Source organism: Echeneis naucrates, chromosome 9, assembly GCF_900963305.1.
Source record: "Echeneis naucrates chromosome 9, fEcheNa1.1, whole genome shotgun sequence".
Taxonomy (NCBI): Eukaryota; Metazoa; Chordata; class Actinopteri; order Carangiformes; family Echeneidae; genus Echeneis; species Echeneis naucrates.
In genome coordinates this window covers 3,500,533-3,522,432 of record NC_042519.1, presented here as the reverse complement: position 1 = coordinate 3,522,432, position 21,900 = coordinate 3,500,533, and the positions used below count along the sequence as shown (strand labels likewise).

General features: G+C 42.2%; 1 protein-coding gene across 1 annotated transcript in view; it reads right to left on the bottom strand.

The window, feature by feature from the left end:
• The window catches only part of citb (citron rho-interacting serine/threonine kinase b), a 42,581-nt gene continuing 20,681 nt past the window's right edge, over positions 1-21,900 (bottom strand). The window contains exons 15-39 of the mRNA XM_029509846.1: positions 16,458-16,655; positions 14,934-15,127; positions 13,967-14,102; positions 13,776-13,880; positions 12,641-12,781; positions 12,268-12,387; positions 11,419-11,644; positions 10,103-10,264; positions 9,884-9,907; positions 8,694-8,864; positions 7,689-7,869; positions 6,606-6,694; positions 6,390-6,494; positions 5,981-6,150; positions 4,337-4,417; positions 3,972-4,107; positions 3,627-3,770; positions 3,413-3,501; positions 2,993-3,101; positions 2,712-2,840; positions 2,282-2,362; positions 2,116-2,194; positions 1,856-2,029; positions 1,316-1,604; positions 1-24 (exon numbers count right to left, since the gene is read on the bottom strand). Coding sequence (XP_029365706.1) covers positions 1-24; positions 1,316-1,604; positions 1,856-2,029; positions 2,116-2,194; positions 2,282-2,362; positions 2,712-2,840; positions 2,993-3,101; positions 3,413-3,501; positions 3,627-3,770; positions 3,972-4,107; positions 4,337-4,417; positions 5,981-6,150; positions 6,390-6,494; positions 6,606-6,694; positions 7,689-7,869; positions 8,694-8,864; positions 9,884-9,907; positions 10,103-10,264; positions 11,419-11,644; positions 12,268-12,387; positions 12,641-12,781; positions 13,776-13,880; positions 13,967-14,102; positions 14,934-15,127; positions 16,458-16,655 — 3,357 coding nt within the window. The remainder of the gene's footprint in view (positions 25-1,315; positions 1,605-1,855; positions 2,030-2,115; positions 2,195-2,281; positions 2,363-2,711; positions 2,841-2,992; positions 3,102-3,412; positions 3,502-3,626; positions 3,771-3,971; positions 4,108-4,336; positions 4,418-5,980; positions 6,151-6,389; positions 6,495-6,605; positions 6,695-7,688; positions 7,870-8,693; positions 8,865-9,883; positions 9,908-10,102; positions 10,265-11,418; positions 11,645-12,267; positions 12,388-12,640; positions 12,782-13,775; positions 13,881-13,966; positions 14,103-14,933; positions 15,128-16,457; positions 16,656-21,900) is intronic.

Genomic DNA, 21,900 nt, shown 5'->3' with positions numbered 1-21,900 from the left:
TCACACCGATGACTGATCCCAGACCTGCACAGCAAAAAAAAAGATTCAAGCGATCATCATTACCATTACCATGACATCATGTAAATGTCACAATGGTACCGAAACAGCTGCTCTAATATTTTAACTAATGCATTAATTATTATTAAATATTAAAAACTGCACACTGCATTTACAGCAGCAGGGCGGAATGAAAAATAAACCAGGTTTACAGAGATCTGAGCTACGAGAGCAAATTCACAGCCCAACGATAGGAATTGTACTTTGCAGAATTTGTTATTGTCCAGATTATAATTAAATCCAGCTTTATTTATTTATTCTCGTGTATTTCATATTTTCTACTTTTTCCATTTTTGTTATTTTGGTTTTATGCAGCACGGCGGCATAGTGGTTTGTGTTGTTGCTCCACAACAAGAAAGTCTGTGATCTTTTCATAAATAAATAACGCTGAGCTCACAGCTAAGGATTTGGTCATTATTCCATGCATATTTTAACCTCTAACCTGGAACTGCCTTGTTGCTCAGCTTAATTGCCTGGCTGTTGTCCAAGCAAGGGTGCCTGTAGTTGTTTTAATAGTGATTAAATTTCACCACAGCAACAAATAGTGCAGAGGTTTAGTGCAAACTAGCTTTACCTGGCTGTCAGTAATGAAGGCAATTTCACTGAGAACTGAATGATGGAGGCCCTCAGTGTAGAATGTTAACTGTGCTGGTGATAAATAATGCTAAAGAGGGTGGGGCAGTGGCAAAGGCTTATGGATTTCACAGAAACGCAGTTGTGTGTCATTTCACAATAGCTTTAAATGAGAACTGATGTGAAAATAGTGGTTAGCGCTGTTAAGAAAGTGGTGGGTTTGGTTCCCGGCCTGGGGCCTTTCTGAGTGGCGTTTGCATGTTCTCCCTGTCCCTTTCCTCCCGCCGTCCAAAGAGACATCATGTTTGTGGTCACTTGCGACTCTAAACTGAGTGTGAGTGGTTGTTGGTCTCTGCCTGTCTCTGTGTGTTGGCCCTGTGATGGACTGGTGACCTGTCCAGGGTGTGCCCCGCCCCTCACCCAGAGCGAGCTGGGATTGGCTCCAGCATCCCCTGCAACCCGGCAACGGATAAGCGGTAGAAGACGGATTAATGGTTTTATGCAGCAGAATTTTTTCTTTTCTCTTGTTGTTCGAAGCATCAAAGTGATCCTCATTTGAAGGTTAGCTGATAGTTCACTCGACCCATAAATTTCCATGAATACATATTTCTGCATTACTAACAGTTACAGGACCAGATCGGTTGGGAGCTGCATCTCTGGTGTAATTCATATGAATGGAATGCACCTTGTTGACAGGGGCAAGCTGTGTCCGGACAGACCCAGCATGGAGTCGGGTGCTATCCCCGAATCTCCCAGGGGACCTCTCCCTACGGCTGTCCAACCCCCTGCCTGGGGACTTCTCTCTGTCCAAGGGTCGGGCAGGAGACTTGTCCCGTCTGAACTCGGTGCGGCCCTCCCTGTATCGGTGCGGGGTGCTGGGCTCCCGGTGGAGGCCGTCGTGGCTGCCGGGGCCGGAGGACAGTCGCTTGGTGATGTGCTCTGTGTAGGTGGGTGGGCCTCGCTTACTGGGACTACTGCAGATAGAGTAACACATGACCACAATGTCGAACAACGAGAAAATATTCTATTTTTTACAAAAACCCTAGTGGTTCCAAAATCCACAGATAGTGTGCATGAATTAAGATGATTTGTTTTTGTGACTGCTTTTATGCATTCAAGTGTTTTCTCCACAGTGTAAATGATGTCTGTTCTTCTCCTAACATTTTATTTATTTATTTTTCTTTTTTGAAAAGTATGGAGATCAAATTTGACAGAGGCTGCTGACCCTCGACTGGAGCCGGTCCGCTGCAGTTCTCCAGACTCTCTGATCAGACTTCCTTTACAGCAGATGACCCGCAATTTGTTCTGGTAGGAAGAAGCCAGATAAATGGCCCCGGAGGAGATGGCTGGGCCCAGGTAGCGAGGATTTGGGATGTCTAAGTGGGCCAGCACTGTAGGACTAGAAGCCAAAGAGTGATGAGGACAATTCTGCTGACAATCACAATAAAGGGGAAAATGTGTGGCAACCTTGGAGGTCCGTCATACCCAAGAGCAGCATGTCCCTGAACCTCAATGACATCCAGGGAGTTGAAGTAGGTAACAAACAGGTAAGGCTCTCTGTAGGCTGCAACAGAACAGAAGGGGATTATATAGATGTTCAAATCTGATGCTGTGTTAATGCAGCAAAAGCAGAATTACAAGCTTCACGCACCAAAAGACAAAGGAAGACGGCTCCACTTAATTTCTTCTGTGCGGCTTCTTCGTCCATATGTGTCCACAAACACTCCAAACTCTGTCACACAGACATAGATGACTGCACTCTCCTGTCTGCCTCTTACTGTGTCTGAGGACAGTGTAGGTCTTGTGTACAGGTAGTGGTATCTCTGTCATATTTAATACTAAAGGGTGTAATTACCCTGAAAATGTAAGAATCACACACGTGTATATTTAAAAATGTGACTTTTCGATTTTATTACAGCTGAAATTTGAGTAAAAATCTAAAACGTGGAGAGAGATTAGTTGATGGAAAAAACCGCTTGACATTCAAAACACACTGCGTTTTAGTGTTCATAGTGGTGGGTGCTGCTGTGTTGTAGCCATCAATACAGCTGAGTGTTGAATGTTTGTGCACTCCAACCTACCATGAAAACACAGCAGGTATTCATCCTTCTGCATGCTGTTGGCCACCTGCATGATAGCGATGGGGAAACTGTGGGATGAAGTTGCGAACACTGCTGAGGCCAGTGACACATCATTCTTATCCAAGAACTCTGCAGTGCACAAAACAGAGGACATGGATTAAACAATGTGCCTGTTTCCCTGTGCACATCGATCCAGAAATTGCATCTTCTCTCCTCCCACTCTCGTTCTCTCGCCATCCTTTCCGTGCTTTTTAAGTGAAAACAAATACTTGGGTCCTCACCCTCAAGTACAAACTGCTTCATTTCAATCTCGTAAAACTTGTTGGTGCCAATTATGATGCTGTAGCTTGTTAGATGGATGCAACTGCAGGGCTCCAGAGTTTCAATTTCCTGTAAAAGACAGTTCTTAGTGCAAGAAATGTTTATGCGAGTAAACGTCCTGTACTTTTCATATCTCTTTTCCTTGTTTATATTTGGAAATACAGTTCAATATATCCATATGTTACGGCTGTTTATTAACAAAAAGAGAAACATGTTCCAGTAAAATCTATTATTTTACGTATTATCTTGGTAACTCTTTTATTTCTATTACGTGATGCTACTCTCTGTAGTGTTTTTTTTACTTTTCACTCTACATATTAGATTATGGCGTAGCATAAAGTCATAGTTGTGTATGGATATGCCTAATAGGTCATACCCACCTTTCGAATACAGTATTTGTTGAGATTGTCGTTGTAGCGCAGAATTGTGATCTTGTTAGGCATTGCAGCACAAATACAGGGGCCGCTGTCTATCTGTAAGAACAATGCGCACATCTTCTCAACTCCTTGCAATGATCTTTCATTGCCAGAAAAAAAAAAGCATCACAAAGTCTAGAAAAAGCTTTACCTCAAGTTTCACAGTGGAAAACAAGACCTACCCTTCCTGCAGCAAACAGATGGCATCCCTTAACCGTCTCAAAGATGTAAGGAGCCAGTTCAGATTGGCTGGGCAGGTGAGACTGAGCCAGAGACTGCTTTACCCTCTTTATCTCTACCAAGCACAAAGCCCTCTCGTCCCCTATAACACACACAGATAGATGTTACACAGGAGCTATACAAGGAGTTTCTCAAAGATTTTGATGATGAATAATAACTGTGCCAAATAGGAAGCTTGTTGGGTTTAGTTTTTTTTTTTCACATCCTGGGTTAAACAATATAAAGGCTGACAGTCAAACCCTGATGCTCAGTAAATGGTTTTAATTAAAGCTGAACATCTCACCAACAATCATCAGCAGTTTTTCCTGTTCTTTGATGATGTGAATCTGAAAAACTGATCCTAGACCAGGAACATGAGTCAAGGAGTTCTTGATAACATTCAGGGCATACAGACCCTCTTCAGAGCCCACCAGAACGATCTGCAGCACAGCAACAAACCGCATAATTATTCTGGTTAAGATGGAGAAGGGCAAGACAAATGTGGTAAACCTTGGCAGTAAACCCATATTATCTGAGTTTAATTTCACTTCATTCATTCAGATCATTCTACTTTCAAACATAGCTAGTTCCACTGAAAATGTGTTTTCTAAATGATCTGACTACAAAATGTCTGAAGACTAAAAATGGCTGGGTGTCCTAAACCAGTACCTGATCTGTGAGAGGCAGGGTGCAGTTAATATCCAGCCGATCATCTCCTTCCAGCTTGAGTAAAGAATTTCCAAGCAGCTTCTGGAAGAGCAGAGAGAGGTGAGGGGCCATGACCTCAACACAACCTCAAGGAGCAGGACAGAAGGGGTCACGTAGCTGTGTGCAGGATCAGAGCATCAGAGGTGGGGCCAAGTCTTAAATTCAGCCTTAGTTTAAATAATATGATATTTTATATCTGAGATAAATATGAAGCTTTTTAAATAATGAATGAATAAACTATCATGAGTGAATAGGAGTATTTGCAATTTACTTCAATCAGGACAATGCCCTCAGTGAATAATGAGTCAGCAGGTTTTCATAAAATATTCCAAAATCTTCAGTCATGTCCATAATCCAAACTCCACATTATAGAAGTCTCATGACTGAGGTGTATCTGCCCCCAAATTCTAAAAGGCAAACCAAGGACTGAAAAGTGCAATTAAACCTAACCTAACCAACTGGCTTGATTGGAATGAGTTAAGTACAACTCAGTGATCATATGACAACTCAAAATGTGATCTGTCAAAGGTCTTAGACCATTTGTAATCAAAAGCAACATATCTCAGACTAAATTGTGAACATACCAGTCACCATCATATAGCATTAACGCTCAATTTGGAACCCAAAGGGGTTGGTTTGTCAATAAATATTAGATGAAGAATAAAGTTAATCAGAAAGCGGTACCTTACTGACTACAATTCCAACAAAGGCAATTATTTTAAAGTTATTTAGATTTATTCTATTCTATGGATTCTCTAAACTGTGAATTCAAACAGGGTTCATGTTGTCCAGATTTTTATTTGTATCTCATAGATGAGTCATCTATGTCTCTAAAGAGTTAGGAGAGGGATAGGGGTGCAAACACAGTCCTCAGGAAGAGACAACAGAAAAGGACCGATCCAAAGATGATCAGACATCTTGTGTTGTGATAAAATAGGTCACCAGATAAAGGGTAGAAAACTCCAAAACTCAAACTCTCAAACATCAACACAGCATCTGTACAGGAAAAGAAAACAGTGAGTGGTTGCAGGGGGTGAGGGTGAGGGCAGCGGCCGAGGAATGACCACCCAACAACGACAGACACATGCACTGCTGCGTGAATGATAGAAATGCAGGTAAGTGTGTGTGTGCCTGTCTGTATGTATTAGGTCTATATCTCAATTTACCTGGACCAGAGGAGACAGAACCATCTGTCTTTTGGACACTGCAGCCTATGTGTGCCATGAAGCCCAATGGAATGGGCGGACCAAGGCAAATCAACAAAACATGCCCATATACCAGACATACAACGTGGCATGATGAAAAAGCAACACACAGGAGTGGAAAAGACACAGAGAGAGAGAGAGAAGAGAAGGAGAAGAGGAGAAAAGAAGGGGACAATTAACAACACATATAAGTGAAATTTGGTGGTTAGCCGTTAAACTCTGAATTTTAAGCCTATAAATGTTGAGCGTAAATGAAGCCCCCATGCAGTTTAAAACCCTGGCCAGTCTCTGACTGAAGTTTTTTCATTTATCGATTGATTTGTTTGGTCAGCATACACTGAGGACACAGAGAGATAATTGTCCCAGCCAGTCACCTCTTCCCTCCTCCAGAGATACTCACTGCATCGGCCTCGGCCTTTTCCCGTGAGGCTCGCCCCCCAGCCACCACAGACTCTATAACAGCCACCCAACGCTGCTTATCTGGGAAACTTGGAGCCATGAAGAAAATAGACTGTCCGGGCCAGCAGGGGGCGTGACAACGGGACTCCAGCTTCAGCACGTATGGAACATCTAACACACAAGGAACGAGGACTGACTTCAGAAAACTTTCCTCATTTTAATGGGCTCTTTTTGCAAGTTTTCCAAGGGCCTGTAGAATTCGGACAATGACCTCTCCTCTGACATTCTTTTAAGTCTTGTATTAAATGAATATGATGTAATTCTGAGGAGTTTTTTATTCCATCCCCTTCAATGGGAAGGAACAAAAAAAAAAAAAAAAGGGTTAAGATACTTAAGATACTTGTTTCTACCTGACTTTGCAGTGTTCGGCAGCTCAGATGCCCCGACAGCTCCGTGAACCACCACCTCTCCATCTGACAGGCACAGGTCAAACTCCTCCAGGGGCTTCACTGAGTCTGAGCAACACACAACAAGAACAATCTGTCACTCTGATAGTATCTGACAAGTTTAGCTAATGTATTAAGTCTGACATTTCATTGAATAGCCAAATAAAAAAGCCTGGTAACCTTCTCTTGGTTCTATTTCGTAGATGGATATTTTAGTCCCATCGAGAACCACATATTTCCTCTCCCAGCCTTGGCCTCGTTTCCCATTCCTGCAAACACACGAATCAGCCATAAGATTCGCACAGGTAATAAATTGAATACTACAAACGCTTTTGTGGGGGATCATGATTTAATAAATCGATGCACCCGTGCCTCCTTGTCTTTGCCATTCTTGTGTATGTAATTCCAACAATCCGTAGTGCAAGTGCTGCAGTCTGCACCCTTTAGCCTTTAGCCTAGCACAATGGATTGGTTTGCCTGCTCCTGTGCTGCTGCCTACGTACTGATAGGCACTCACTGTCCACTTTATTGGGTACACCTTGCTAGTGTGGGATTGGATCCCTGTTTGAATAACTGCCTCGATATTATTATTTAGATTCAACAAGGTGCTTGAACCATTCCTTGCAGATTATGATCAGTATAGACAACACAAAGTTGCTGTTCAGATTTAGCTGCACATCCATGATGTGAATCTCCCACTTCACCACATCCCAAAGGATGTCCCTGGTGTGTTGTGTTGAGGTTTTCTGACATTGGTTGCCAGTTTTTAGGAGCTGTCTTTCAAAAGAAAAGGATTGAAGAGTAATAATGGTTTTAGTTTTAGTTTTTTAGTTTTATTTTAGTTGAATCATTTTTGGACCATGGTGAGACAGTGGCCATCGCATCACAGCAAGAAGTTTCTGGATTCAAAATCCAGCCCTGGGCCTTTCTGTGTGGAGTTTGTGTGTTCTTCCTGTCCCTGCATCTGTTCCTTCCAGGTACTCCGGCTTCCTCCCTCAGTCCCACAATTGCCTATAGACATAAATATGAGCATGAATGGTTGCTTGTCCCTAAATGTTGGCCTTGTGATAAGACTGGCAACCTTTCCAGTGTCTACCTCGTCCTCACCCAGTGTCAGCTGGGCTGCAGATAGGTGGTATAGATAACAGGATGAGTTTGTTGGGCCTGTGCACAAAAGATTTTGGGTGTCTCATAAGGGAACCTGCATCCATGATCTACATCCAAAAGAGTTATAGTCATAATTAAAGAACATCCATGGCTAACCTGGGTTGTTTCATCCAGCCCTCCAAGTGCATGTGTCCACTTGCTTCTTTGAGCTGCTGACTGGGGGAGCTGCCTTTGTCCCGACACAGGCCCTCGGACAGATGCAGTGAGCAGTCACTGGACATGCCACATGTGGCTGGAAGGCAGGGGGAGCATTTTGGGTGGCACAAAGCATGACACTCTGAGGAGAAAAAATACTGTGAAAAAGAATGTGATGCCAAACAAGGTTTTAACTACTCTACAAAAAGTACAGGGGCTTCTCACCAAATGCTAAGACTACAAGTTGTGTAAATTGGAAATATGAACGCACATCAGGGTGGCATAGTGTGTTAGGTTAACAGCATAGTGCTGTTGCCCCACAGCAAAAAGGTTGCATGTTCGATTCCTGGCCTGGGGCCTTTCTGTGTGGAGTTTGCATGTTCTCCCCATGTCTGCCTGCGTTTCCTCCAGGTACTCCAGTTTCCTTCCACCATCCAAAGACATCATTTTTTGGGTAACTGGTGACTCTAAACTGTCCGTAGGTCTGAGTGTGAGTGGTTGTTGGTCTCTGTCTGTCTGTGTGTGTTGGCTCTGTGATGGACTGTGATGGACCTGTCCAGGGTGTATCCGGCCCTCGCCAAATGTGAGCTGAGATTGGATCCGGCATCCCCACAACCGGGAAACAGATAAGCAATAGAAGATGAATGAATGACTGAATGAATAGAAGTTTGTAATGGAATTTCCCTCCATCACATCAGCACCAACAAGTATTAATTTTCTTTAGTTTCTTGTTTGTTTGTTTTTTGTTGGGTTTTGTGTGTGCGTATTAAAAAAAAAACAAAGTAATAATAATAATAATAATAATATATACACATATATATATATATATCTTTTTTTTTTCTTCCTCTCCAAATAATAATTGCAGTCAAATTCAAATTTTTGAATGAGAGGCTACAAAAGCAATTCAACTGAATAAATATAACGAAAGAAATAAAAAGGCCAACATTTAGACACAATGTAACTCACCGAGACAGGTAGCGGCTTGCCGACCAAAGTGCACAGTATCCAGGCACACAGTACACTTGGCAGCTCTCATGTTGAGTCCTACTGTGAAGCGGTGAGGGGTGTTGTGGTGTACCACTCTCTCTCTCTCCCTTTCTCTGTCTCTCTGACTGTCCTTCAAATGTCGGCTATACTCTGAATACAGGTGGGGAACACAGTGAGGGCAGACAGGCACATCATGTCTGACCTTTACCTAAATCAACTCAACACCTCTGAGCATCATGACATACAACATCAGTTCAACACAAGAAGGTTTCCAAAAGAAATGTAAGATGCTTAGCAAAGATGTTTGGCTAGTAAACTCTGAAAACCAAAATGCTTGAAAAAAAAATATTGATTTAAGCAATCTGTTTGCTTATGCCCACTCACTGCTGCACTTTAAAAGCACCATCCAGTTGATATCAAGTGCTCTGTGGTGCAGCCATTATCCTTTGTTTGCAAGCCTACACATCACAAAGCTATTCCTACACAGTTTACATTTATTGCAAGAACAATTCAAACTGTCAATAGGTTGTGGATTTTCTATAGTTTGTCATTCCTACACTTGTCACCCATTAGTTTGTTAAGTGTGCATACGGTGGCAAACTCTGTTCCACAGTTACAATAATTGTATTGGGCTCTTACAGTCGTCTGTATTGCTGTTTTTAGGTTTCATTGTTTTTCTACTCTTTATTTTTGTTGCCATTAAGAACACGTTTCCTCTCAATGATTGATCCATATTCACTCATTTGCTGTAACTTGACTGTTGGGAAAAAAATACAATTAATGAAAAAAAAAAAACCTTTCAATCTTTTCCTCAGAGTGTGGGTTCAAACTGCATTCTGTCAGTTGCAGAGTTTATCATACGCTACATCTGTGTATGATGTTCAGGTGGGAATGTAGTGACTGTAGTGAAAGCAAGGCAGAGTGGTCCAGTAATCAGGTTGGTGAAGCTTCAACACTCAAGATAAAATGCTTCAGATTTCTAAAGCGTTGCACTGAAAAGGAGGTAAATTTGCTTGAAGATCTCCCAGGCTCACCCATCCTGCCTGGTTGAATTTGAGATTTTACGGAAGTGCAGAGCTTTCAAAATCTGGCCTTTTGAGAATGTGAATGATGTGAAAGGAGAAGAGAGATGAGAGATCAAGCTGCAGAAACTAATATGAATGACTTACTTTCAAAAGTGACTCTCCTTCTCTCTGTAAGTTGTGTGAAAAAAGGATAGAAAGAGCTCCGTAAATGATCCTTCATGAGTGAGATTAGATCTGTGTCTCTATACGTGTGTGTGTTGTTGTGCATATGTTTGCTTGAGGACATAAGGGGCAGTGTGTCAAGTATGTAGCTAAAAATCTGCATGTCATTTTCAAATCAGTAAACAACATCAACTTACTCACCGTCGGCTGAAGTTGTAGTTTCCTTCCTGCGTCCAGAGTTGGAGGGTGCCAAGCTGGACGGGGCCTGCTGGTGCTCAGGAGACTTAACCATGGCAGACATGATCATCTGCTGCCGCGCTGAGCCTGGGTTTGTCGAGCTGCCGTGATCTTTATACTGTAGTGCTGGAGTTGAAATACAGTCAGGTCAATATTTGGACACTGACACAATTTTCAGCATGTTGGCTTTTGTACACCACCACAATGGATTTGAAATGAAAAAGTCAGATGTGCTTTAAAGTGCAGATGTATCTGTGTCAAAGTCAAAGTGTAAACCATTGGTCAACATGAAACAGGAAGGCCAGATTAGAGTTTGCCAAACGACATCCGGAAGAGCCTGCACAGTGCTGGAACAATATCCTCTGGACAGATGACACAAGAGCAACCTGTACCATAATAATGGGAAGTATGGAGAAGCGAAGGAACTACTCAAGATCCAAAGCAGGCCACCTCATCAGTGAGGCGTAGTGGTGGTAGCGTAATGACGTCAGCATGAATGGCTTCCAATGGAACTGGCTCCCTTATATTTATTAATGTGACAAAATAAGCAGGATGACAGTAAGTATTTTGGGAAATGTAATCTGCTTCAGAACTCACTGAGCAGAGCTTCATTGTGCAGATGGACAATGACCTGAAGCATGCTGCAAAAGAAAGCAAGAGTTTTTTAAGGCAAAGAAGTGGACTGTTCTGTCAATCAACCTGACCTGACCGACCTCCAATTGAGCATGCATTTTGATTGATGATGGCAAAACTGAAGGGAAGAACCACAAAAGACCAAGCTGGAGCTGAAGCTAGCTGCAGCAGAAGCCTAGGGAGGGACCGACCAGGGACGAAACCAAGAGTCTGGGGATGTCTATGGGCTTGGGACTTTGGGCTGTCCCAAGCCCAAGGGTTGCAGTCCTTCACTGCAAAGGGTTTGCAACGAAGTATTGAAAGTTAAAATTTGATATCCGATTAGGCTGTCCAGTTACTTTTGGTCACTTAAAAAGGTGGAAGGCACATAAAATGTGTTGTAATTCCTACACCATTCCCCTGATTTGGATGTTAATACCCTCAAATTAAAGATGAAAGTCTGCACTTAAAGCGCACCTTAATTGTTTCATTTGAAATCCAATGCGGTGGTGTACAGAACTGAAATGCTGAAAATTGTTTGATTGTCCAAGTATTTTCGGACCTGACATTAGCTGATTATTTCTTTTCTTCCAAAAAAAAAGATCACTTTGGATGTACTGTTATTGAAATTGACGTTCAGAGCCCCAGAGTGTGTAATATGGTCTGACCTTCCTCTCTCAGTGACCGCAGCTCTGCTCTCATTTTCTGAAGAGCATCTTCCAGCTCAGAGCAACGTGCACGTTCTTTGTCCAGAGCCGCTTTCATATCGCTGTACTGGAGAGGGACCGGTTGGATGGGGGGTACAGGGGATACCTGGCCTTGACTTTGCCCCTGAGCCTGGGCCTGAGAAGCCATGGCAGCCAGCAGATCCTCCCGACGACGGCCAAACAGACCCTGAGATACACACACACAGAAACACACCACATTGTCCTAGAGATGAGTATTCAGATTCGATCTGTCAATATCTTTGCCAGGAAGATAATGAAGGTATTGTGTGCGGTAAGACCATTTAGCTACAGGACTTAGTCAATTTTTGACTATTTTTCTGTTTGTTTCTAATTGTAAATCAGGGACTGTGGCTGATAGTTAATATTTGAATATTCAAAGAGGGAGGAAGATGTAATTATGGTTTATGCATAATGTGAATAATCTGAGGCTGAACTGAAATTAATTTGTAAAAAAGTGATATGCTACTATGTTGTCTAAATTCACAAGTCTTTCGTAATGCTGACAGATAAACGGTAGAAAATGAGTCTTTCTTTAATACATAATCTAAAAATATGATGAGATATGATTATTTGGTCACACTGTTGTGACAATTTCCCCTCCTCCATAGATTTGACCTTATGGACTTTGTTTTTTCTGAGCTTATGAAATATGTTGGGGCTACTATGACATAAGGTGGTGGTTGTTTGGCAAGTCGAAAGTAACCCCCTCATTCTAGAGATAGAGACTTTAAAACATTGAGCCATGACAAATGACAAATCATTCCAAATAAATGTATAAGCCCATCTGACCTTTTTCTTTTTGGAGCCACCGTGGGCCTGGGCCTGGAGGAAGTCTATGAGCTTGGTCTGCTGGGTGATGGTCCCCTCCATTTTCACCTTCTCATGGGAGTACACAGCCTGCAGGTGGAGCTAAGTGAACATCACTACTGCCATGAATTTCTCTTCAGTACTTCATTTCACACAGAGAAGGTGACAGAGACACAGAGAAAGGCTGTAGAGTAAATCAAGATATGTGTATGTATGTATAATTCATTATCAAAACAAAGGGACAGGACAGTGAGACAATGGGAATGACCACCTAATATTCTGTGTACACCTGTATGCATGTTTATGAATGTTATTTTGTGTGTGTGTGTGTGTGTGTGTGTGTGTGTAGCAGCACCTGGATATTCTCCAGCTGGTATTCCAGGTCAGTCCTTTCAGTTTTTAGCAAGTCAGTCTGGTCCAGGGCTTCCTGCAGCCCCTGGGTCAAACGGAAAATGTGGGTCTTCTGCGCGTCCATCTGCTGCTGCAGTTTCTCTTGCTGTGAAAGTAAACTAGCTGTTATGTCCCATGACTTTTCTACTTTTCTACTTTTCGACTTTTCCAACAAAAAGGGAACCTCTTTTCACCATTCATTTGTTGACTGACTGTCAAACGTTTGTATCCAGGGAATGTTTGTGGAATCCCTTCAAATCCAGTTGTGATAAGGAACCACCCTGGCAAAGCTATACTTATTGTGTCCCACCCCCAATTTGCACCTGGGACAGAGTATTAGAAAATAAAGATTCGATTCAACTAGACAAAGGAGAAAATGTGCTGGAATGTGAGAACAGACACTGCTGGTACTTGAATTTTGCAACAACGTTGCAACCTTATGCTGGAACGGCAGGGGAAGAAACACAAATCTCCCACTAAAAGTTAAACACACAGACACACTAGCAGCAGGCCCAGACAGGAGGACGGAGTGAAAGTAAACAATATCAGCACTTTTATTAGGCTGGGTAAAATAGCATATATGTTATGTATATGTGTAGGACGGAATAAGTTTGTGGTCCGTTATATGTTCATCACAGAAAAAGAGCCAAGGCCAGCCAAGGGTTAAACTGTTGTTTAACAGTGTTTGTTCCCAATACATATAAGTCTCATTCCAATGTTTCTTTGGAGTCTTCAGACTTTTGTAATGGCTTTGCACATGAAGGTTCCTTTAAATGACTTCCTGTACACCGGGTTGTGCATCACTGCCGCAGAACAGCGCGACATTAGTCAGGTACCTCCTAAAACATCCAGTTCGCCTCCGTAATCATGTGGGGCATTGCCTTTCTGCCCAACAGAAGTGGAGTTTTGAGTGTTTCAAGAGGTCATCCAGATTATTTATTTCTGTTTTTCTAGTTCATTTAAAAAATACATGACATATATTTGAATACAAGGTCCATTTTAATGTCTGTTTGTAGCATACTTAGCATTCACTGCCTTTAACTTTCATCATTTGTAGAGACTTTTGCACTAAAATATCCCTGTGACAATAGAGAATTTACCTCATCCAACAGTCTCTGTTTCAGATCCCTCTCACTCTCCAACTTTTGCTGCAGACTGCGGGCGTTCACCTCGAGCATGGCATGCTTCTTCTCCAGATCATTCAACTGAGAACAGGGAGCAGCAAGATTATGCAGGAACATATTCTAACCAGAAAAAGTACAATACTCTTTACCAGTGTGGAAATGCTTACAGTGTCTGCAAGGCTCTCAGCTTTGAGTTTCTGGTCTTTGAGGGCCTGCTGAAGGGCGAGGATCTCAGCTTTGTGCTCCTTAACTGCCTGCTCCACGGCCTGACGAGACTCAGAGCTGCGCTGCTCCGCGCGAAGCCTGTACAGTAAAGTAGCAGTGTTTGCACTCATTCGCTTGTTTACTTATTGTTTGCACTACTTTTTTTTTTGTTTGTTTGTTTGTTTGTTTCTGGTACGCACTTTGAGTTTGATGATATTGTTTCTCTATGTGTTACAATTATTCCAATATTTCTGCTTTTTATGAGATAATAACAGGAAAGAGGACAGGACAGGAAGTGTGGCAATGACGCGCAGTAACCCAGACTGACTCTGGGTGTAATCCTTTGGACTAGCTTCTGGTAGATACTCTGCATGCTCCTTCTGAGTACGGTAGAACTTTAATATACTTATGGGAGAATAGTTTCTAGTCTGCTGTTTTTAAGGGGTTAGTTTAGTGTGAAGACTTTGGCTCAGAGAAGGACAAAGGAGAAGTAAAAAAATATTGCTTGAATATGGTTTTTATGTATTCTGTTTCCTTCATGCACCAATAAATAATTGAATATATTTTTCATAAAACCTTCTGAAAAAGCCCTCCAGTATATGACCAAATCTGCTGCATTCAGCGTGTGTAGGTGTAAGGAGCCAGCTCCAATACTGACAGCAACACAAACATTGAAAGCAAATGTTTTCCAGTGTAGAAAAAAGATACTAACACATTTCCAAAATGTCATGTGGTTAAGTTATATTATGTTCTATAAAAGTAATGTGGTGAAGGCAAATTATACCTCAATAACAAAAAAAAAAAAAAAGCTACAACCAAAATGTGACATCCAACTGCAGGGTAAACTTGGGACAGATTTAGATGACATCTTATTCAATAAAATTTCACTTAGTTGCGGTATAGTGGCTTGCATGTGTGTGGGGTTGTTACCTGCTCTGTTTTTCTGTGTCCAGCAGTCTCTGTATCTCCCTGGCTCTTCTCTCAGCCTGGTTTTTCTCTTCCTCCACCGTTGACCTCCAGGCATCCCACTGTCTCTCCTTCTCCAGCAGCTCGTCATTCAGAGTCTCCAGCTCCATAACCTGTTCCTCCAGCATGGTGCATGTCGTCTTCAGTGTCTCAAGATTCTGATAGGAAACAAGATTCAAACAAGAGACTGGGCAAAGGCCAGAGCTCAACAAAATTCTTCTATGTAAAAACTGTACGTACTGTATGTTCTCACTGGTAAATAAAATAAGAAATTAAGTCTTCCACAAGCGTTGGTTTCCGCTATATAACCAGAACTAGTACTCATGTAGGATTATTTACATGCTTTTGTGTTATTCACAAGACCTACGCAAAGCTCTGTGTTTCATGTTTCAAAACACACCGCTATAGACAAAGCATTAGGAGACAAATATAGTCTTTGCTGGTGCTGCAGCAACCCCACAGCCCTCAGAAGTCCAACGCTTCCACGGCTGATACGACCTGGGAGTGATGGGGATGACACATCCCTCCCACACATCAACCCATCCTTCGTCTATGACTTTCACTGCTGGTTACACAACCAACAAGACCAAGAGCGCTACTGGACACCCACACACATATCCACCCACTGGGGCAGCACACACATCGCACTGCCTCCCTGCTTACACTCTCTCCTGCTGCATCCAGAATGCAGAATATAATATTCCCAGATTGCCTGATTTACACTTAACAATGTCAAGCCCAAGAGACATGTCTGGGTCACCTGTCACAGTCATTGTGTAGACAGAAAATAATCTAAGTGAAAACCTAGTGTCTGGCTGTGAGTGGGAAGTGAGCAGAGGGAAGGAATCTGAAAAAGAGAAAGGAGTACAACTGTCTTAGAAATCAGGAAGGCGAGTCTTTTGGTAAACTAGAGAGAGCTGCCATATTGTGGTAGTTTCAAGCAGAATTTTGAAAACCACCTAGATTACGCTGATAACACGTTGACACAGTGGCAAACACTGACGATCGGACGTGCAAAATCAGCTGTCTGTTGTGTGAGAATGAATGTTTAGAACACACCAGTGTTTCCTGAGTTATGCCAAGATGGAAACTCATTTCAAACTTCTCTAAAATTATCAATAAATCAAAAAAATGACAGTAAATAATTAAATATAATAATTAGTAAAGAAATGCAATCTCCCATTACAAACTGTTTCATCACTTTCTCTGATGTTTTCTTGCTATAGAAAGATTTCTGTTTTCATTCAATAAATATATTGACTGCACTCATATTGTGTAGTATTCAACAACATTATGACTGGAATTACACAAACTTTTTTCCTCAGTTTGTGATGTCTTTGGACATCAACAACATGGCTGATTTTTGAAAGTTAAGAGTTTAGCATCATCCCACCAAATGCATAGTTGACCATTCTCCTTTTGAATTACTTTTTTTTTTTTTTTTTTTTTTTTTAAGACTTTGGAGACCCACATGACCAAGTTGGGTACCTGTTTCTGGTTGTTCAGGTGCATCTCACGGTCTGCCACCTCCCGTCGCAGCCGGTCCACATCCTCGCTGAGATGCAGCTGGTCTTCTCGCTCATCAGAGGCCTCATCCAGCTGCTTGGACAAGTAGAAGTTCTGACGGTTCAGCTCAGCATTCTCCTGGGTCAGTGTGGTCAGCTGCTCTTCGAGATCTGTGATCACCTACACAAAGTAATCACGAAGTGTACATTTAAAAAGAGGACAATATTCACACTACAGCACAGCACTCTACACCAAAAATCTTAGTTTTTGTAGTCCATGAATAATGAAATGAGGCTTCCATTTGCATTAATTATACATTGTTTTTCTTATTCATGAAAAGGCTGCTAATCTACTATTATTTACTTAAAACCGTGAATAAGATCAAATAAGGAAAACTGACTCACATAGACATTTGTTTTCTAAGTCGTAATAGTTAACACACAGATGATTTAAAGGGGTCTGGATGAAGAATGTAATGAATGTAATGATGAAATTTTGGTATTGCAGTTTAATCATTAAAAGATGTTTCAAGCATCTTGCATAAAGTATAGCACTGTCTCATTCATGAACACAAAAGCTTGACTCCCCACAAAGTCCTCAACTCCTCCGCTGTACTAATACATGATTCAGATATACATGCTAGGACTGGAATGTTGTCATAGTCGTCATTTTCACAACAGGATGAACATAACATGATTCAGAGCAGGAAGCAAGCTAATCATTTCTTCAGCATCAGTCTGTTCCCTTAATTAGTGCTGACTACTGTGCATGCTGCATGAACATTAGGGTTTCAAGGCTGATGAGGCCTGTTAAGAACCCTTTAATCTCAGTCTCCCGTGGGAAGGCAGAACTTCAAGTGTGAGGGGGTAAGAGTACATAAATTAGCTGTCTGTTATGTACTGATTTTCTGCTTCTGCTCCTGACAAGAAATAGATGGACAGCAGACACTAAAAATTTAAGGTGGGGCTGAGCGAACAACACAGCAATGGATGAAGTGGTGATCTTGCAAGCGTCTTCACTCATTTTTCATCCCTGTTTTGGATCCTCTGCTTAATACATATTGCTGTCTGTGAGTGTATATCAAATAAAAAGATCACTTAAAGATGCAGAGAATTCCCTTTGTTAAAATCAATGTAAGGTACTGATACAGCAACTGAAATAACCATATTCAAGCTGTCCTCAATTACTTAAATATTGCCCAAAACAATTCCATACCACTAGTGATATACTACTACTTAAACCAATAGCTATCCAATCAAAAACAGAGTAACAGAACATCTGTGGTGGTATGTCTGTAGTCAAGATGTGTGAAAATAAAACCTTAACGTTGCATCAAATTTACTTATTTGGCAGTCCTTTGTATTCCAAATGACTGTCAAGTGAGAAGTGCGTCATTACACCATCAAAGGCATTTGACAGTGGAATGATTTTTATTTCATTTTATTCATTTATTTTTCACCAATTTTTGTGTACACAGTCTTAAGTATTTCTATAATCTGAGAATAAGTGAAGCCAAAAATGTAATAGCATAATTGGTCAGCAGTTTTCACTGTACCCTGATTAGATTTAATTCGTTATGAGATGTTTGTGAGAACTTGATCTTGGCCACATGGTAGTATAAGTAAATGCAATATGCAAATTAGAAAAAGTTAGCTCTTTAAAGGGGCAGTAATGTGCTCAGAATATGTTAAGAAATTTGGCATTTGAAATAGTCTATATAAATGGAAATAATGGATTTATACCAGTGCTGGGTAGCTGGGACACGAAACCCAACGCAACTCAATCGCTAAGAGATGGCAAAAATTATTAACAATCAAACAACAACGTTTGTAGCTCTAGGTTTTTATTAAAATCTATATTCGCAACAACCCAAACCTGAAGACATTCAGGCCTTCCTTTCTCCAAAATCAAAATCTACCTCAACTGACTGAAGAGCAAAGAAACTTGTTGGATGCACCACTGACCATTAATGACATTAACTGCATTAGAAGTTATGGCAGCAGGCAGAGCTCCTGGTCCAAATGGCTTCCCTGCCGAATTTAATAAACATTCCTGGTCAGTGCTGGCACCTCTATTCTTCAGGACAGTGACAGTGAGATTAAAAACACTGTTTATATATGAGCCCAAATTAATACAGCTGATATTAAATTAGTTTTGAAACCAGGTAAGGATCCAACACTCCCTTCTAGCTAACACCCTCTGTCATCAATCAATATCAATATCAAAATTATTTCCAGAGCACCTGTCTCTAGATTGCAGACAATAATCTCATTAAAGATTCTCAATGGCCAAACAGGTTTTATCAGAGGTCGGCACTACAACGCTCCTTAATTTGATCAGTATGTCTCACAGAAGCAAAAGTTGTATCACTCAATGCTGAAAAAGCTTTTGACAAAGTTAACTGGTTCTTCCTCTTTGCTACCCTTCAACAATTTGGCTTTGGAGAGTCTTTTATTCCTTTATAGACTGACAATGTATTACTCTACTTGCAGCAACCTTGAAGATCATTGCAGTAACTCTATAACTGCATTTCAAATTTCTCAGTCCTGTCTGACATTCCATTAACAGGTTCGAACTAAGAATATTACCAGTAACGGAGAATGCTCGGGATCCTGCAGACCAAAATGTCCAACTTTCCTTTTCCACAGGCAACATTAAATACTGGGCATAAATATCTCACCTAAATTATCAGAATTAGTCCACCTTAACTTTGAGCCACTCCTGGAGAAAATCTGTGATGACCTGGGATGGTGAAATCTTCCCATCTTTCTTATTGGGTGTATAGCTTTGGTTAAAATGCAAAATTTGACCACAAATCAGCCATTTATTGTCCATGATCCCATTCAAACCCACAGCAAAGTGCTTCCAAACTTTACATTCTGCTATTATAAAATTCTAACTGAAGAACAAAAAGACAAAAATTTGCCGATCTACCCTTCAAAAAACTAAGTTGGAAGGAGGATTGGATCCACCAAATTTCATGAATGGCTTGAACTTGAACTGTCACAGCATCAGTATCTCTGACCTCTCCTTATTACCATGACCCTCAAGCATCATAACTGATTCAAAAACCTCATGTTGCCTCCACCCTCTCTGCTTGGTGGAAAACTGTAGAGACCGCAGGTTCCCAACTGGAACCCTGTATGTTCTCCCCAATCTGGCACAACCCAGGCTTTGTAAATCCCTCCTCAGAAGAATTGGTATCACCCGCCTCCATCGCCTCTTCCACGACAACTTACTTTTGAAACACACAGATTTATTTGTGACTTTTGGAATAGGAAATGGAGACTTTCTCCATTACCTACAGGTGACGAGACAATTAAGAAGAAAATTCCTAGGCTCCAGAATATCATACAGCCTCCAGAATTTGTCATTCACATCACAAAGCTCTCTCCGAAAAGAATAAAAAACCCTCTCAAATGTATAAGTTACTCTCAAGCACCAATATCAAAAAGCGGAAACAGAGCTGTCTCTCTCAGCTGACTTTGACTTCTGGACCCAGATCTGCCAAAATACATTTAAAGTGACAAAAAATTTATACCTGATCCGGTTCAAAGTACTTCACAGATCACACACCACTCAATATGAGATGCATGAGTGGACACTTATTTCCACGCTCTCTGTTCACCTGTGCAGAACATCTGCTCAGTGATAACACAGACACTCTCCTCCATCTGGGACTAACTCCTAACCTCTGCCTTATCGGTGACCTAACTGCAACCAACTTACCAAACCATCTATCCCAATCTGTTCTCGCAGCTCGAGCCATCACCAAGAAAACAATCCTAGTTTACTGGAAAAATTAACTCCCACTGGTTGAACCTTCTTGCTGAATATACATAATTGGAGAAAATATCTGCAATCCGAAAAAACCATTGAGATTCTTAACAAAAAAATGGGCTGCATTCATTGACTCCCTGAATGTGCATCTTGACCTTGCCTGCTAGAATATACCATCTCTGCTCATACGTAATATTACTCTCTCTGCTAAGGTGATAACGCCTGTTTATGGCAATATTTTTATTACCCTCCTACGGTGGATCCCCAGACCACAGCTGGACCTCCCTAACCTCTCTGACCATTCCTCCTTTCTGTTGTTGCCATGGCCATCTCCTGTGTCTCCGGCATGCTGGGGCCTGGGGAGGTAGCGGTGGGTGGAGTCTGCGTGCATTTGGGGGCGGGGGCCCAGGCCCTCCTGAGCAGTGGGGGAGGGGCTGGCGGTGCCTTTCGACGGCTGCCCCTGTGGCCGTACTGCTCTGGGGGGGGGGGGGGCGGGTCCAGGTGTGGAGCCTGCTGGATTCCCTGGGACCGCAGCACCATGGGCCCTCACTTGCCTGCCTTCTAAATTTCACAGACATCACTCTTCACTCACCACACAGTGTGCAGAAGCCAGTCATGGCAAGCCAGGGTTCGGGTCCTCTGCAGTTGGGTGGGGCCTGGGGCTGGCAGCTACTAGAACACAGCCAGTTCCCTCAGTCTCAGTCCCTGTGCCTATGAACCCGGCCCTGGTTGTCTCCACTTCACCACCCACTAATAAGCCCACGCAGTCGGGCAGAGCCAGGCTATCCTCAGAGGAACGCTCCCAGCTCATCAGCTCTGGTGAGTGCAAACCTGGCCATTTCATTTCATTCTGCCTGATATGGCCAGATGGGAGGGCTCACCATTAAGTGTGGGGGTTCTGGATGTCCACACTCAGACAGTTTGCAGTAAAAACCCCTGCTTTCAAGTTCCAACAAACTTGAGCTGTCAATTCCAGTCGCTACCTCTGCTGGTCTCTGGATCACCAGAGAGTGGCATCACCACCGAGGCTTTGAAGGACCTCCAGAACACCCTAGCACTGGATGGAGGGCCCCTTACCTTACGCACCACGCCCATCATACTCAACCTGTCAGGTAACCATAGGGAGACTATTCAGTTCCACCTCATCACTGCTCCCAACGCTCTACTCATTTTGTGTCACCCGTCACCCTTGGCTGGTTAAACACAACCTATTGAATGTTAACATGGCAAAATAGACAGCTGGAGCCAAACATGCCATGAAACTTGTCTGCAATCAGTTCTCTCACCAGCTGGAGGTTTTTCTAGCCTGATTTATGTGGAGTTCCTGAAATTTACCATGACATGCACAAGCTCTTCAGTAAAAGTAAGGCTCTCTTTCGCCCACCTCACTGATCTTATCGCTATGCCAGAGACTTGCCAGGCTCCAAGTTTGGTTCAGGCCTCTCTACAGCACACTTCCACTCATCGACTTGGTTTTCGTCTCTCTCCCAGCTGCTTTTGTCTTTACCAAACTGGATCTATGTAACACTTACCACTTGGTGCACATATGTAGGGGATATGAATGGAAAATGGCATTTACCACACCTCTGGGACACTTTGAATATCTGGTGATGCCATTTAGGTTAACTAATGCTGTAATTGTTTG